Below are 13,298 nucleotides of genomic sequence, written 5' to 3' on the forward strand. Positions count from 1 at the left end.
GCTAACTCCTGTGCTCTCTGAAAATTACACAATACTCTACAGACAAACACCATCGTCTACTTCCCTACCTAGTCCTTTTACTCACACTCCTACTCCTCACCTTCCCTAACCTCAAATCGCCAGAACCTCCTGGGCCCCTGTTCTTGTTCTCAGCTGATGGCTTGACTGAGAAAACTGAAGCCCTGAGAGAATTTCCACAGAGCGTCAGCATCGCATCTACCTGCTTCCCAGCACACTCTCTGCCTCCACCTGTTACCAGACAAGTCATCCACATTCACCACTAAGGCCTAGCCTACCACTCGTGCAGATCTCCGGCCTACGGAAAAATGTCGCTCCTGCAAGCCTCCTCTGATTCCCCAACATCGTTAACTTTTTGCTTTCTATCGGTTCAGTCCTACAAACAAACATACTGTTATTACTGCCCATCTAAAAACATCATTCTCTTGACTTCACTTCCCCCACCAGCTACCATTTCATTTTTTGGTGCCTCTTTGGGGCAAAACTCCTCAAGAATTGTCTGTACTCATGTATGTAAATTCCTTTCCTCTGATTCTCTTAAACTCTCTTTAATTGGACATTCACACTCCACTCCAGGGAACGACAACTGACACTGCTGAACATTCCCTCGCTGAATGCGCTTTCTTCACTCAGCTACCACGACACCTTACTCTTGGTTTTCCTTTACCTCAGGTTGCTCTTTCAGGTTGCTTTGTTGGTTCCACTTCTTCTCGCCAACCTCCTAAAACTGTAGAGCCACAAGACTAAGCCCTTGATCTCCTGTTCTCTTCCTACACTCACTCCTTGGTGATGTGCCCCTAGGCCCAAGACTTTATATAACAGCTATGAGCCAAGACTCTAAACTTAGTGTCTTTAGCCCAGACTTCTCTCCCAAACTCCTGCATAAATGACTATGTACATAACATCTGCGGCAGGATATCTAAGAGACATCTCAAACTCACCGTGTCCAAAACGACCTCTCTCCGCGACAGAGCCTGCTGCTCATGTACAGCCTTCTCATCTTAGTCAAAAGAAACTCCATTCTTCAAATTGCTCAGACAAAAACATATCAAAGTAAGTAACCTGTGACCGCTCTGTATGTCTCACTCCCTGCATTCAATATATTAAAAAATCTTACTGGTTCTACCTTGAAATTAGAACCAGAACCAAACCACTTCTCGCTAGCTCCCCTGCTTCCGTTTTGTTCTGCGCCACTGTCATCTCTGGCCTGGATTATTCCAAAAGCCTCCAAACTAGTCTCCCTGCATCTATTCTTACCCCTTTATAAATTATTCTCGACACAAAAGCCAAAGAATTCCTGTTAAATAAGACCATGCCACACCTCTGCTCAAAATCCCACAATAGCTTCACTTCCCACCTCAAGCAGAATAAAAACCAGTCCTTACCGTGACCCGAGATGCCCCACAGGATCTAGCCCCGTGACCTTCTCCCCCTCATGCACTTTACTCCAGCACATTGGCCTCCTAGCTGTTCCTCAAACATGGCAGACATGCTTCTGCCTCAGGGCCTTTGCACTGATTTCCTCTGCCTGTAATGCTCTTCCTCCAGATTTCAACAGGGCTCACTCCCTTACCGCCTTCATATCACCTCATCGATGAGGCCTACCTTGACCAACCAATTTAAAACTGCAACCCTAACCCTGTAACCCCAATCTCCCTTGCTCTGTTCTACCTTTTTTTCATGCAGACTGTTACTTTCTAACAATCTAAAGTACTTATTTACGATGTCTATTGTTTATTATCTGTCCCCCCTTGAAAAAGTGCCATAAAAAAGGGATCTTCTTCTTTTTTACCAATGTATACCGACCACCTAAAACAGTTATCTAGCACATAATATGCACTAAAAAAAAAGTGTCAAACAAATAGTCCAAAAGGCTATGTAATAGTACAATTTTCAAGGCTTAAAAACACAGTTGCTTGCCATCAACAGCCACTTCACTCATCTCCTCAGCCCAGAATTAGGTGATTTATAGAGGGAGTGACCAGGAATAGTCCCCAGTCAATGAAACGGACCATTTTACATGGTTTCGCATTGGCTTATCAACAGTTTACTCACCAGCTGCAAAAATGAGGCAATTCTATAAAGAAGACTCTCAATTTTGATGCTTTCTATCTCCAGTGGACATGGCCCTGTGAAGTCGGCCATGGAGTACTGGCCAAGAGAAAGAAGGGCCTCTGTGCAGTGCTTGAGGGCCATTTCATAGTCCTGCCTCTTGAGTGATTCACACGCTTGTTCACATGACTTCTCAGCTCTTCTGTCTTCCATGACTCAGGGACAAAAATCCTGAAGACAGAGAGAAAGAACAAGTAAGAAAAGATTTCAAAACTTATTAATTATAAATTCTAACCCCATTCCTATTTCAGTTAGCTTAATTATCTATCTGAATAGTTACTCGCAACCAGCCTTTTGATCAAGGTCGCAGCTGAGCAGCAGCTATTGATGCTACAAAATCTATACTTCTCTTTTATATCTTATGAAGTCTTTAGTATAAGATCCAAGCAAAATGTCACCTGTAAGTCGGGATCATACCAACAAAACATCCAATTTATAAATGAGACAAATTTATAAATGAAACATGACTTTGAATATTGTCAAATACAACAAACCATAAAGGCTTCCTTTTATTCTTTTTAACCGGAAGGTGTGGAAATGTTTCATATTCAAACCTCCCAATTTCAGTCTTGTAATTCTGTGACTGATTGCAGAAAATCAAAACCTATATACCATGTAGGAATTTTCCCACCAATATAGAAAAGTGGCTAAAACGCAAGTTTGAACTGCCTATTAATTTAATTCAGCAAACATGTCCCGAGGCCAGACCATGTGCTGGCAGCACTGAAATCAAAGATGGAGCGTGTCATCAGTGCTTTTAAGAAACTCATATTCTAGCAAGAGAGGCAGAGCACAAATGAACAATTACAAGAAAGACATTCCATCTGCCAAAAGGCATGAGCTGGCCTCAAAAGTGAAAAGAAGTTCACCACACAGAGATGATAGGGAGAGCACAGGCAAGCTTTTCAGAGAGAAGAGTTCAAGCGAAATCACCAAAAGAAAGTACGCGACAGACTCCAGCTGTCCTGTTAGAGAGGAGAAGGGAGAGGAGCTAGGAAAGACCTCAAATGCCACAAGAAGTGAGGGCTTTATTCCATACGCAATGGACACCACAGAAAGTTTTTAAATAAAGCAGAAACCTATCATATATAAGTCCTGTGAAGAACTGGTGAGAAGCAACCATTACCACTAATAAAAGACAAATAAACTAGTCCAAGTGAGACACAGAATTGAAAGGCGGCCTCTCCCTAGCTACAGCGCTCGGGACAACAGGGAGCAGCAAACCTGGGCAGAGAAGGCCTTAAAATCCTCTGACCTGGCAATCACAACACTGCTTCAGAGGGTCTCTCTTGCTGACGTAACCTCTTGTCACAAGCTCTGTCAAGCATCGATGCTGCTTTTCTTGCCTGTTCCCACCGTCGTCACCCTCCTGCTCTTCCCTACCTTCCACCTTACCGAATGGCCCCAGCGTACTTACCTGTCCCTCCTACCTCTCTCCAGCTTACCCATACACTCCTGCCCGCCCTCTCCACTAGCTTTGACGACAACCTGGCTCTGCCTTCTCCTGGCTGTTCTGCAGCTGCCTATATATTGCAGTGAAAGGTGAGGGGAGAAAGTTGCTGATGGTCAGACAAAAGACAGTGGCAGTGAGTAAAGCATGATGACAGACATTAGAAGAGGTTTAGGCCCCCTTGACTTTGGAGATTCTTGGTGTATCGTCAAAAAAGTAGAAATATCAAAGAAATAGGACGACGAAGAATTCAAAAAGGACTTCGGTATTTGTTAGCATTTGTTAAATATGGGTAGTATATACATGGGGTACAATGTAATATTCTCTACTTTTCTCACTTTGAAATTTTTTATTAAAAAAATACCAAAACATGTTTTGAAATTTATAGGATATTTTAAATGTTTACATTTAACAAATTAACATTTTCAACATAAAAAATAAAGTCTAATTGTGTTATTCACAAAATAATCCAACAAATATTTAGAATATTGTATTTTTAGTCTTTACATGGCTTCCTCCCTTTAAACTTTCTCAGCTTTCCTTCAGTGAGCTATAATTCTTACTTCGGTTTAAAAGAACTTAAATATATCAGTTACAGAGGTATTTATGCCCCATATACTAACATGCGTTAATCTGAGTGAAATAAATTATCAAACAAAAATCAAAAATGATTTCTATATTACTGCAGTGACTTTTCCCATTAGACATAAGAATGGCATTACAAGATAACCACTAATTATACAGACCAGAGTTAATGCTATTGAAATTTTGGACTGAATAATTCTTTGCTGTGGGGATCTGTCCTGTGCATTGTAAGATGTTTAGCAGCATCCTTGGCCTCTACTCACTAGGTACCAGTAGCATATCTCCCGATTTGTGACAACTAAACATGTCTCCAGATATTAGCAAATGTCCCCTGGGAGGTAAAGTCCTTCCTGCTTGAGAACTACTGATAGAGACAAGTGTATAGTATTTGCCTGCCCGATGATAACAACAACAGTGGATGGATAAATCCATGAATATCAAAGGCCCTAGAATTAGCAAATCTTATCTATAAAACTCCCAGCCCACATCTAGAAAATATTACAAAAAGAAGTAGAAAGAAAAAACTGATAACACACAAGCTAAATTCTTCCTAAGAAGAGGATGCAACACATTGATCCAGAACACAGACTCAGAGCCAAAGTTCAAAAAAAGGAAGCCTTTATGGTTTGTTGAACTTAATCTCAAGTTATCTCAACTGGCTCATCTCTAAAATGGTAAGAAGACAACCAAAACCTATCTCCTATGGTTATTTTAAGGATTAAATGAAATAATATGCATAAAGTACTTAAAAGAATGCCTGGCACACAGTAATGCTCAGTAGGTGTTAGCTATTATTACTTTCCTAAAATTCCAAATTGTCAATTTATATAAAGTGGAAACCACTTTACTGATTTCAACATACAATGTTTTATTATAGAAAATAAAATATCACTCTGCATAACTACTTTATCCACTTGACGGAGGAAATATCTTTACCTTTTGTCTCCATCTCAATAAACTGATAATGATTATGCAAGAATAGCCACTGGAGAAATAAGTGCTTCTGTATGTCACTGAAAGATGAGCCAATCCCTAAAACTGGCTAAGAGGGGAGATCACAAAGACTACTGTCAACATCAGTCACCAAACGTATTAGCCAAGGAGATCTCAGTAACATTAATATATAAGTAGAGATTAGAGGCAGAACCATTCATTTCAGGAGCTTTGGTGGGAATTGACTATAGAGATTAAGTCTCTGATACATTAGGCTCAGATGTCTACCTCAGAAGGTTTCTCCCATAATTATCTTTGGTAATCAGGTCCTGATAATTAGTTTCTAAGACCTACCTGAATCTCACTAGGAATACTTTGCTGTAGTGTGGATCTCAGTACAAGGCAGGTCTCTGTTCAACTGTTTTTCAGAAAGCAGTATGACCTTGTGACACATACTCCTTCTGAAGAAGTTAAAGTGCTTCCTCAAATGTAAAATAAAAACTGCCAAAGTCAGAGTGAGACAATGTCTGAGGCCATGCTAAAATGGACTATACAAAACACATGGTGAAAGCCTTGCTCACTCGCTGGCCAATTTGGCAGCTGCTCTTGTGATGGGGGCCATCCCACACCTAAGACAGGAAGATGGTGGCCACAAGGATGAAAAGGTCACTGGAGTCAATCAACTCTAGGCTCCAACTTGTTATGAAAAATGGCAAGTACATGCTGGCGTACAAGCAGACTCTGAAAATGATCAGAGAAGGCAAAGCCAAACTGGCCATCCTATCCAACAACTGCTCAGCCTTGAGGAAATCTGAAGTGAGTACTACGCCATGTTGGCCAAGACTGTGCCCATCACTACAATGGCAATAATATTAAATTGGGGAGAGTGTGTGGAAAATACTAGAGTGTGCACCCTGGCCATCACTGATTCAGGTGATTCTGGTAACATTAAAAGCATGCCAGAACAAACAGACTGGTGAAAAGAAAATCATGCAAATTTTTTCTTAATAAAACTGGCCAGAGTTTGTTTAAAAAAACTTGAGGAAAAAAGAAAGAAAATACATAGAGATCTAGAACTACTCCTGTACAAGGCCAGCAGCCCGATACACTTCATTGTGTAGGTGACACTCTAGGATACACGAATACATCCATACAGACAGCATACGCTCTTGTCTGGCCTGATCCTAGGACAGACATAGACCAAGGTGGGCCTAGTACAGTTTCTCCCAGGACAAATGAGAGGCCCAGGGAAAGGAGCTGAGTCACATAAATCACAACAGTGTAAGAAGCAGCACCACATCCACCCACTGTTAAAAGTCCATCCCTATCTACGTTGATTCTTTCTCTTCCTGTTAAAAATTATCCAACTTTCACTAAAAGAATAGAAAACACTGTAACTTTCTGCAAATTCCTACCCCTGTGGGGAACACAGACTTGGACAATGTAACTTATAGGCAAGAAAACTGAATCAGAAACCTATTAAAAAGAGACTAATATTTCATTAGTTGTTTGGCTACCCAGTATCCATTCCTTTTCCTGAAAATAAGAGCCCACAATTTCCCTGTGAAAAGCCACCTCTCCCCCACTCTTAGTCCACGTGGTTCCTGAAAAGCTGACTCCACCAGGGATCCAAGGGTGACATGTGACTGGAACTGGCCAATTCAAGCTTCACAGGCCAAACACAGGGATTGGCTCAGGGTAAGACCTGTGACCCCATAAGAGCCAATGAGACATCATGAGACTTTTGCTGAAGCTTCTGGGAAAGAAACAGGTGCTCTTTCCTGCTGAATCTAAAATCTGAGAGGCTACACAGGTTGCTTATTGTACGGCCATCTGTCTAACATATAACACCTATAACTGAAATCTATACAAGAAAAGATAAAGTTGATTCATGGGGGAAAAAAAACTCAGCCCTGATGACATTATTTGAGCCCTGAATCCAGCTAGCTGTGCCTGGACTTTGCAGTTAGGTGAGCCAAGAAATTTCTTTTTAGCTTAAGCCACCTTAGGCTAATATTTCAGGCAGTTGGAGCTAACTGATATCTGATTAGTACCTTAAGTAAAAACCAAATGAGCTGATAATTGTCTTGTAAAACAGTGTATACATATGATTATTAACAACACTGGTCACAGTTATTGATTACTAATAATCAATAAGTATAAAGAGAAAAGGTAAGCATGGGAGAGAAATGGCTTAGTGCGATATTTGGTTATTCTGCTTCTTGAAAACATAATTCTAAAACATTTAAACTTTATCATAAAGCTATTTCGGCAATAATAATGACCATTTACTGAATGTTTACTGTGTGCCAGATGCTGCTGAAAAGACTATATTCATGTAATATAATTTAATCCTTATAACAACCTTATAAGGTGCATTTTATTATTATTATCATCCCCATTTACAGACAAGGAAACTAAAGCACAGAGAAATTACTTATAGTTATACTGTAAATTAGAGAGGCAGGATTCAAATCTAAACAGTCTGATACAGCTCATGCTTTTAGCCATGACACTGATTCTGAATCCATAATCAAGGCTCTAATGCTGTTCCAATAGAGGAGAAACTCAAAATCAGGCACTCCCAAAAGCATTAAATGTGAATGTAAAATAGCACCATCTTACCTCTGAAACATTCTCAAAGACTAATTTCCTACATAATTCTGCATTATAAAAAGTATATATATACATATATATATAAAAATATATATACATACATATATTAGCCACGTTAATGATTATCATTTTTAAAAAGTGTGAAACACCTCACAAACCTAGCCAAGCATCTCCTTTGATTAAGCAAAAGTCATATGTGTCCCCAAGACTAGAGAGTGTATTAATTAGCACCACTTTTCCATAAAATTATAACTTTTGTACCTTCCACAAAAGTCAACTTTATGAGAACATTCCTATCACTAAGTTTCTTTTCATCACTTTTATAGAATAGAAACTTGTTCTAAAATCTATTCATCTCAGTTCAATTCCAAAATAAAAACTGATAAATTTGACTTTATCAAAATGAAACATTTCGCCCTTTGAAGGACACTGTTAAAAGAATAAAAGACTGAGTGAAAACTATTTGCGAATCACATATCTGAAAAAGGATTTTATCTAAATATATAACAAACTCTCAGAACCCAACAATAAGAAAACAACCCGATTAAAAGCTGGGCAAAAGATTTCAACAAACACTCCACAGAAAGGATATGATGATGGCAAAGAAGCACATGAAAATATGTTCAATGAGATTAGTCAGCAGAGAAATGCAAATGAGAACCATAATTAGATACTACTACATACCTACGAGAATGGCTTAATTAAAAATATTGATAATACAATGATGTGGAATAACTGGAACTCTCATACATTGCTGTTGGGAATAGAAAATTATACAGCCATTCTGGAAAAAAGGCTGAGAGTTTCTTATAAAGTTAAAATACACTCATTATGTGACCCAGTAATCCCCTCTCCCCAGAAACAGCTACCCTAGAGAAATGAAAACTTAGGTTCACACAAAAATCTATACACAAATGTTTTTAGCAGCTCTATTCATAACAACTAAAAACTAGAAACAACCTAAATGTCCTTTAATGAGTGATAATGGAAAACTACTCGGCAATAAAAAGGAACTTTCAATACATGCAATAACTTAGATGAATCTCAAAGACAAAGTAAAAGAACCCATTCCATTAAATAATATACCCTCAAAAAACGAAATTATAGGGATGGAGAAAAGGTCAGTGGTTGAAAGGGTTTTGGGATGGGGATGGGTAACTGTAAATGAACAGCATGAAAGAGTTTTTAGGGTGATGATACTATTCTGTATCCTGATTGTGGTTATGGGTACCCAAACTTTATATGTGTTAATTTTACAGAACTGTATACCAAATTAAAGTCGGTTTTACTGTAAGATAATTTTCAAAATAAAAATTTTTAAATTATTTTTAAACTATGAATCTCAATGTCTTAATGGACATGGTCTTTAAAAACTGAAAAGAAATAGATACAGAAGAATAAGTTTGTTGTTAATGCATGGAAAGCCTATACATTTCTCTTCTAAAAGGCATAGGTTTTAGAGGCAAGAATGGTGCCTCAGAAAGAATGTCTCTGAATAGAATAACCACTGAGTTCGCCTGGCACAAAATGTAGGACACGTCTGAAGAATTCCATCTCAGATAACTGGTCCAGTGTCAAAAGTAAATATGGAAAGAAAAATGAAATCAAGAGTGTACCACAGAGGTGGTAGGCAGACTAGCCTGGATTAAGACGGTTTCAATAACAGATGATAAGAAGAAAGATGATATATAAGCATCGTTCTTTCCTCACTGTGGACTTCTTTCTGTAACAGTATGAGAATAACCACCAGCTCACCATGAAACCAAGTCACGAAATGTACTTTTATTTTTTAAAAAAATCAAGAAGTTATCTTCCTTAAATTAACTTTACTTGTTAATGTAGTCATGGTCCTCTTTTATTCCAAAAGACCTAAATCTTATTTGATTAGAGACAGACTTCAAACAAAAAAAAAACTCTGATCAAATAGCAGGAGCCAATAGTAGTAACTAAAGTTTCAATCTAAATTGAAGATGATTTCTGTATCTGTCTTATACATGTCTCCATTAGAAAAAGAAAATTATCTACCTCATACTTAACTTGGGTGAAATGCATCTTTGTAAAAGTTTCAGAAGACGGATGAGTTATGCTAAACATTATCCCTATCTACTTTGACAGAAATTACTAACATCCGCAATCGGTTCTTGATTAAACCCCAACTTATCTTTAATTATTAACCTATATAAACAATAAAACTGTAGGAAAACTTAAAAGACAAATGTAATAAAATACATAAGTTTCTTTACATATCTAAAAAACACAAAAATTTAAACAAAAAGACTGCTAGGAAAAAAAACTCGAGATGGACATTTTTTAAAAAGTCAGTAATTTGTCTTTAAACCTCATATACTACTCTCCCTCCGGAAACTCCATTCTTATCCTGAAAACACCGCTATTCTAGAAAGTAGTAAATGTATTGTGACAAAAGAAAGAAAAGTCAGATGGATACATCACTAAAATAACCCACAGAACTCAGTACAGTGGAGTAAGGAAAGCATATCAGAACATCCCCCCTTTCCCTCACTGGGCAGTGTGGCCTTGGTGACACACTGCGGCTAATAAAAGTGTGTCACACTTCCTCAGGGAGGAAAAAAGCTAAGAACCATTACTCTAGAGATGGCACGGTGGTTCCAAAATGCCTATATAATAAGTTCCAAGCTCATTACTAGGTACCCAGGCAAACCTCAATCTGGCTATAAGCTAACTTTCTCAGCACTCCCACACAGGCCCCAAGCATGGTCTAGACCCTGAGTCTCTGACAATGCCCTCCCTCACCCAAATGTCCTTTCCTGCCCCTCTCTGGACCCAACTCCTACCCACCTTTAAATGAATATTTCAAGGCCTACATTCCCAAAACGCTCTCCTCCCAAAACCATCGTTACTTCCCATAGAAGGAACTGGCCTCTTAATCACCTATTATCTTGGATTAAACATACCATGTTGGATGCCTTAACTGCCCAACAAAACTATCATAAATAGGAGTCATATTTTACATCATTTATATTCCCATGACAATCATTCAATTCACTCAAATCATTCAATAAGTACTTTAACTGAATTTCCCAAAGAGATGGCCTAAAATAACCTAAATGCCAAGCATTCCAAGAACTGTCCTGTACCAAATTCAGTTCTCATTAGAATGCCAAGTCATAAAGAGGAATGTTGTATTATCTTTAAATTCATCTGCTTTCATCCAAAACTGGAATCTGTGACGGTTGTATGGGATGCACAGGCAAAATATTCTACAAAGTAATAAAGTTTTATTTATTGTACTGTGCTTAATGTTCAGCCCGACTTGCATTTTTCTTTAAAACTCTTTCTAAAAATCACTGAGTATGCAAGAAGCATTAGAAGAAAGCCTAAGCCTATTGAGAAAACTAGAAACTAAGATCATCAATCATATTCTTTTTTGAATAATCTCTTTCATCAAGACGTAAATCTCCTAATTCAATATGGCAAAGGGTTTTAAATACATAAAAGAAAGATCCTGATGGACTCTCTACCATCTGTTTTAGTGACTAAAATAATAAAAACAAGCAGCAAATTTTTAAAAAGTTATATCAACAGCTAAATCTGAGATGTTTTCCCATTTATTGCTTTGATTTTTCCTGACCCATTTTTCAGAATTGCCAGCAATTCTAAAGATAGCCTTCTTTCAATAATTCTAATTTATTTCTTGAAGAGTTTGAGTCTCCTCCCAAATCACTGAACATGCTTACTGACAATCAGATATGAAAAAGCAAAAACCTATTTTATGAAGCAAGTAAGTTATATTAATCACTGTAAAACTATTATCCTCTAGGTCTAGAGTATGAGCTCCACAAGAGCTGGGATTTTGTCTGTTTTGTTCACTGAAGCCTCAGGGGCCTAACATAAGTATCTACTGAATAATAAAAATTCATTGAATAATATAAACTTCATGCCAGCAACACAGAAACCCAAAGGAATAGCTCTACTGACAATTAAAATCTGCATAATACTTTAGCCTCAGAGTTTAGAGTTCAGAGGGGATTTTTACCTACCTTATCTCAAGTGATTAAGTAAAGCTGAAATCTCCATCTCACAGACAAACTAAGACTCAGAAGACTTAAGTGATTTGCCCAAAAACAAAGTCTGAGGCAGCACTGGAATTCTGGAAGTTAATCCTACTTCTGTTCAGTCCAGACCCCACCCAGTAAGCTTGGAACATATCCTTCTAAACCGTTCAACTCTCGTTACCTGCAAATACACAAAGTTTAAGGTCACCAAAACACTGTCTCCCGTTTGCTTCAATGTAATTGATGGGGAGGGAGAAAACAGGTGAAACGACATTAATAACCATTGAAGTTGGACAGTGGGTACAGTGGGATTGATTATACTCCTCTTTCCACTTCTGAATGTCTGAAAGTTTCCATAATAAAAAATTTTAATTAGAAAAGGTCCTCACTCCCATCATAAACTCTGCCACTTCCAACTTTCTACTGAGCACACCTAGGTGTTGGGGAAAGAGCACAGCTGAGAAGCTTCAGGTCCCCTCAGTGTGAGGCAGGGAAAGAGTGCTGAGCAGAGGATCAGGGAGTTTCAATCCTCACTGTAACTGACTATGAAACCTCACGGATCCCTCTCACTCCTCTGGGCCCGGAACTTCCTCATCACATCCTTCAAAGATTAAAATTCCTATTTTGGCTTTCTACTAGTTCCTTAAACTCCACACACAAAACCCAATTCATCTTTTCTCTCTTCTAAACCCCTAAGACCTGTTCTTCCTGACTTCCCTATGCCTGATGTCCCATCCTGCCAGCCACCCAACCAGAAAAACCTCAACATCATCTCTGACTCGAGGCATAGAACTGACTGTTCCCTTGCCCTCCTACCTAATCCGTCACATCTCTCTGTTCAACCTCCAAAATAGCTTTTGAATCCATCATCTCCTTTCCATTCCCAAGGTCACCAATTCAATTCAAGCCCTCATCCTCCCTCACCTGGACTATTACCATAAATCCAAAGAAAGTCCCTATCTCTAGTTTCTCCTCACTACCAATCCAACATACTTATCCTCTGTCAAACATGTGAGACCCTCCGAAGCCCAGCCCTGACCTCTTGGCAGCCTTACCTTCAACTACGGTCCTTTATGTATTCCAAGGTCCAGGTAATTTGGATATACAGATTCCTGACACCTGCCTCATTTCCAACACTACAACCCGGCCTCTGCTCAAGCTATTCTTCCCGGCAGTGCAATTTAAATGCCACCTCTTCAGTTGAAGTGTTCCTCCATATCCCCAAGGGGGCAGTATCACTCCCTCCACTTAATGCCTAAGCATTTTGTCCCAAACCCTGTTTCGGCACCTATCAAATTGCTATTAGGTCTTCCATTTTTTTGGTGCCTCTATTCTCCTTATTAGATGACTACTTCCTTGTCCATAGGAATGACTTTTTATTCATTTTTGCAGGGGTACAGAGCTTCTGGAGCACCACAGCACAGTGGTAGGCCATGAATGAGTTAAAGATGTTCTAGACAGTGATCCCCTCAGCCCTCCAAGCAGCCACAGAGGGACTTCAGCAGCCAGAGTCCCCCAAGTGGTGAAACCGCAAGCATTCTCAAGCAGCC

General features: G+C 38.9%; 1 protein-coding gene across 1 annotated transcript in view; it reads right to left on the reverse strand.

Moving 5' to 3' along the window:
* HELZ (helicase with zinc finger) overlaps positions 1 to 13,298 on the reverse strand; it is a 148,479-nt gene that overhangs the window by 127,607 nt on the left and 7,574 nt on the right. Inside the window, exon 5 of the mRNA XM_023535656.1 lies at positions 2,039 to 2,301. Within this exon, the coding sequence (XP_023391424.1) occupies positions 2,039 to 2,283 (245 nt within the window). The 5' untranslated portion in view covers positions 2,284 to 2,301. The remainder of the gene's footprint in view (positions 1 to 2,038; positions 2,302 to 13,298) is intronic.

The sequence above is a fragment of the Pteropus vampyrus genome, unplaced genomic scaffold, assembly GCF_000151845.1.
Source record: "Pteropus vampyrus isolate Shadow unplaced genomic scaffold, Pvam_2.0 Scaffold143, whole genome shotgun sequence".
Lineage (NCBI taxonomy): Eukaryota > Metazoa > Chordata > Mammalia > Chiroptera > Pteropodidae > Pteropus > Pteropus vampyrus.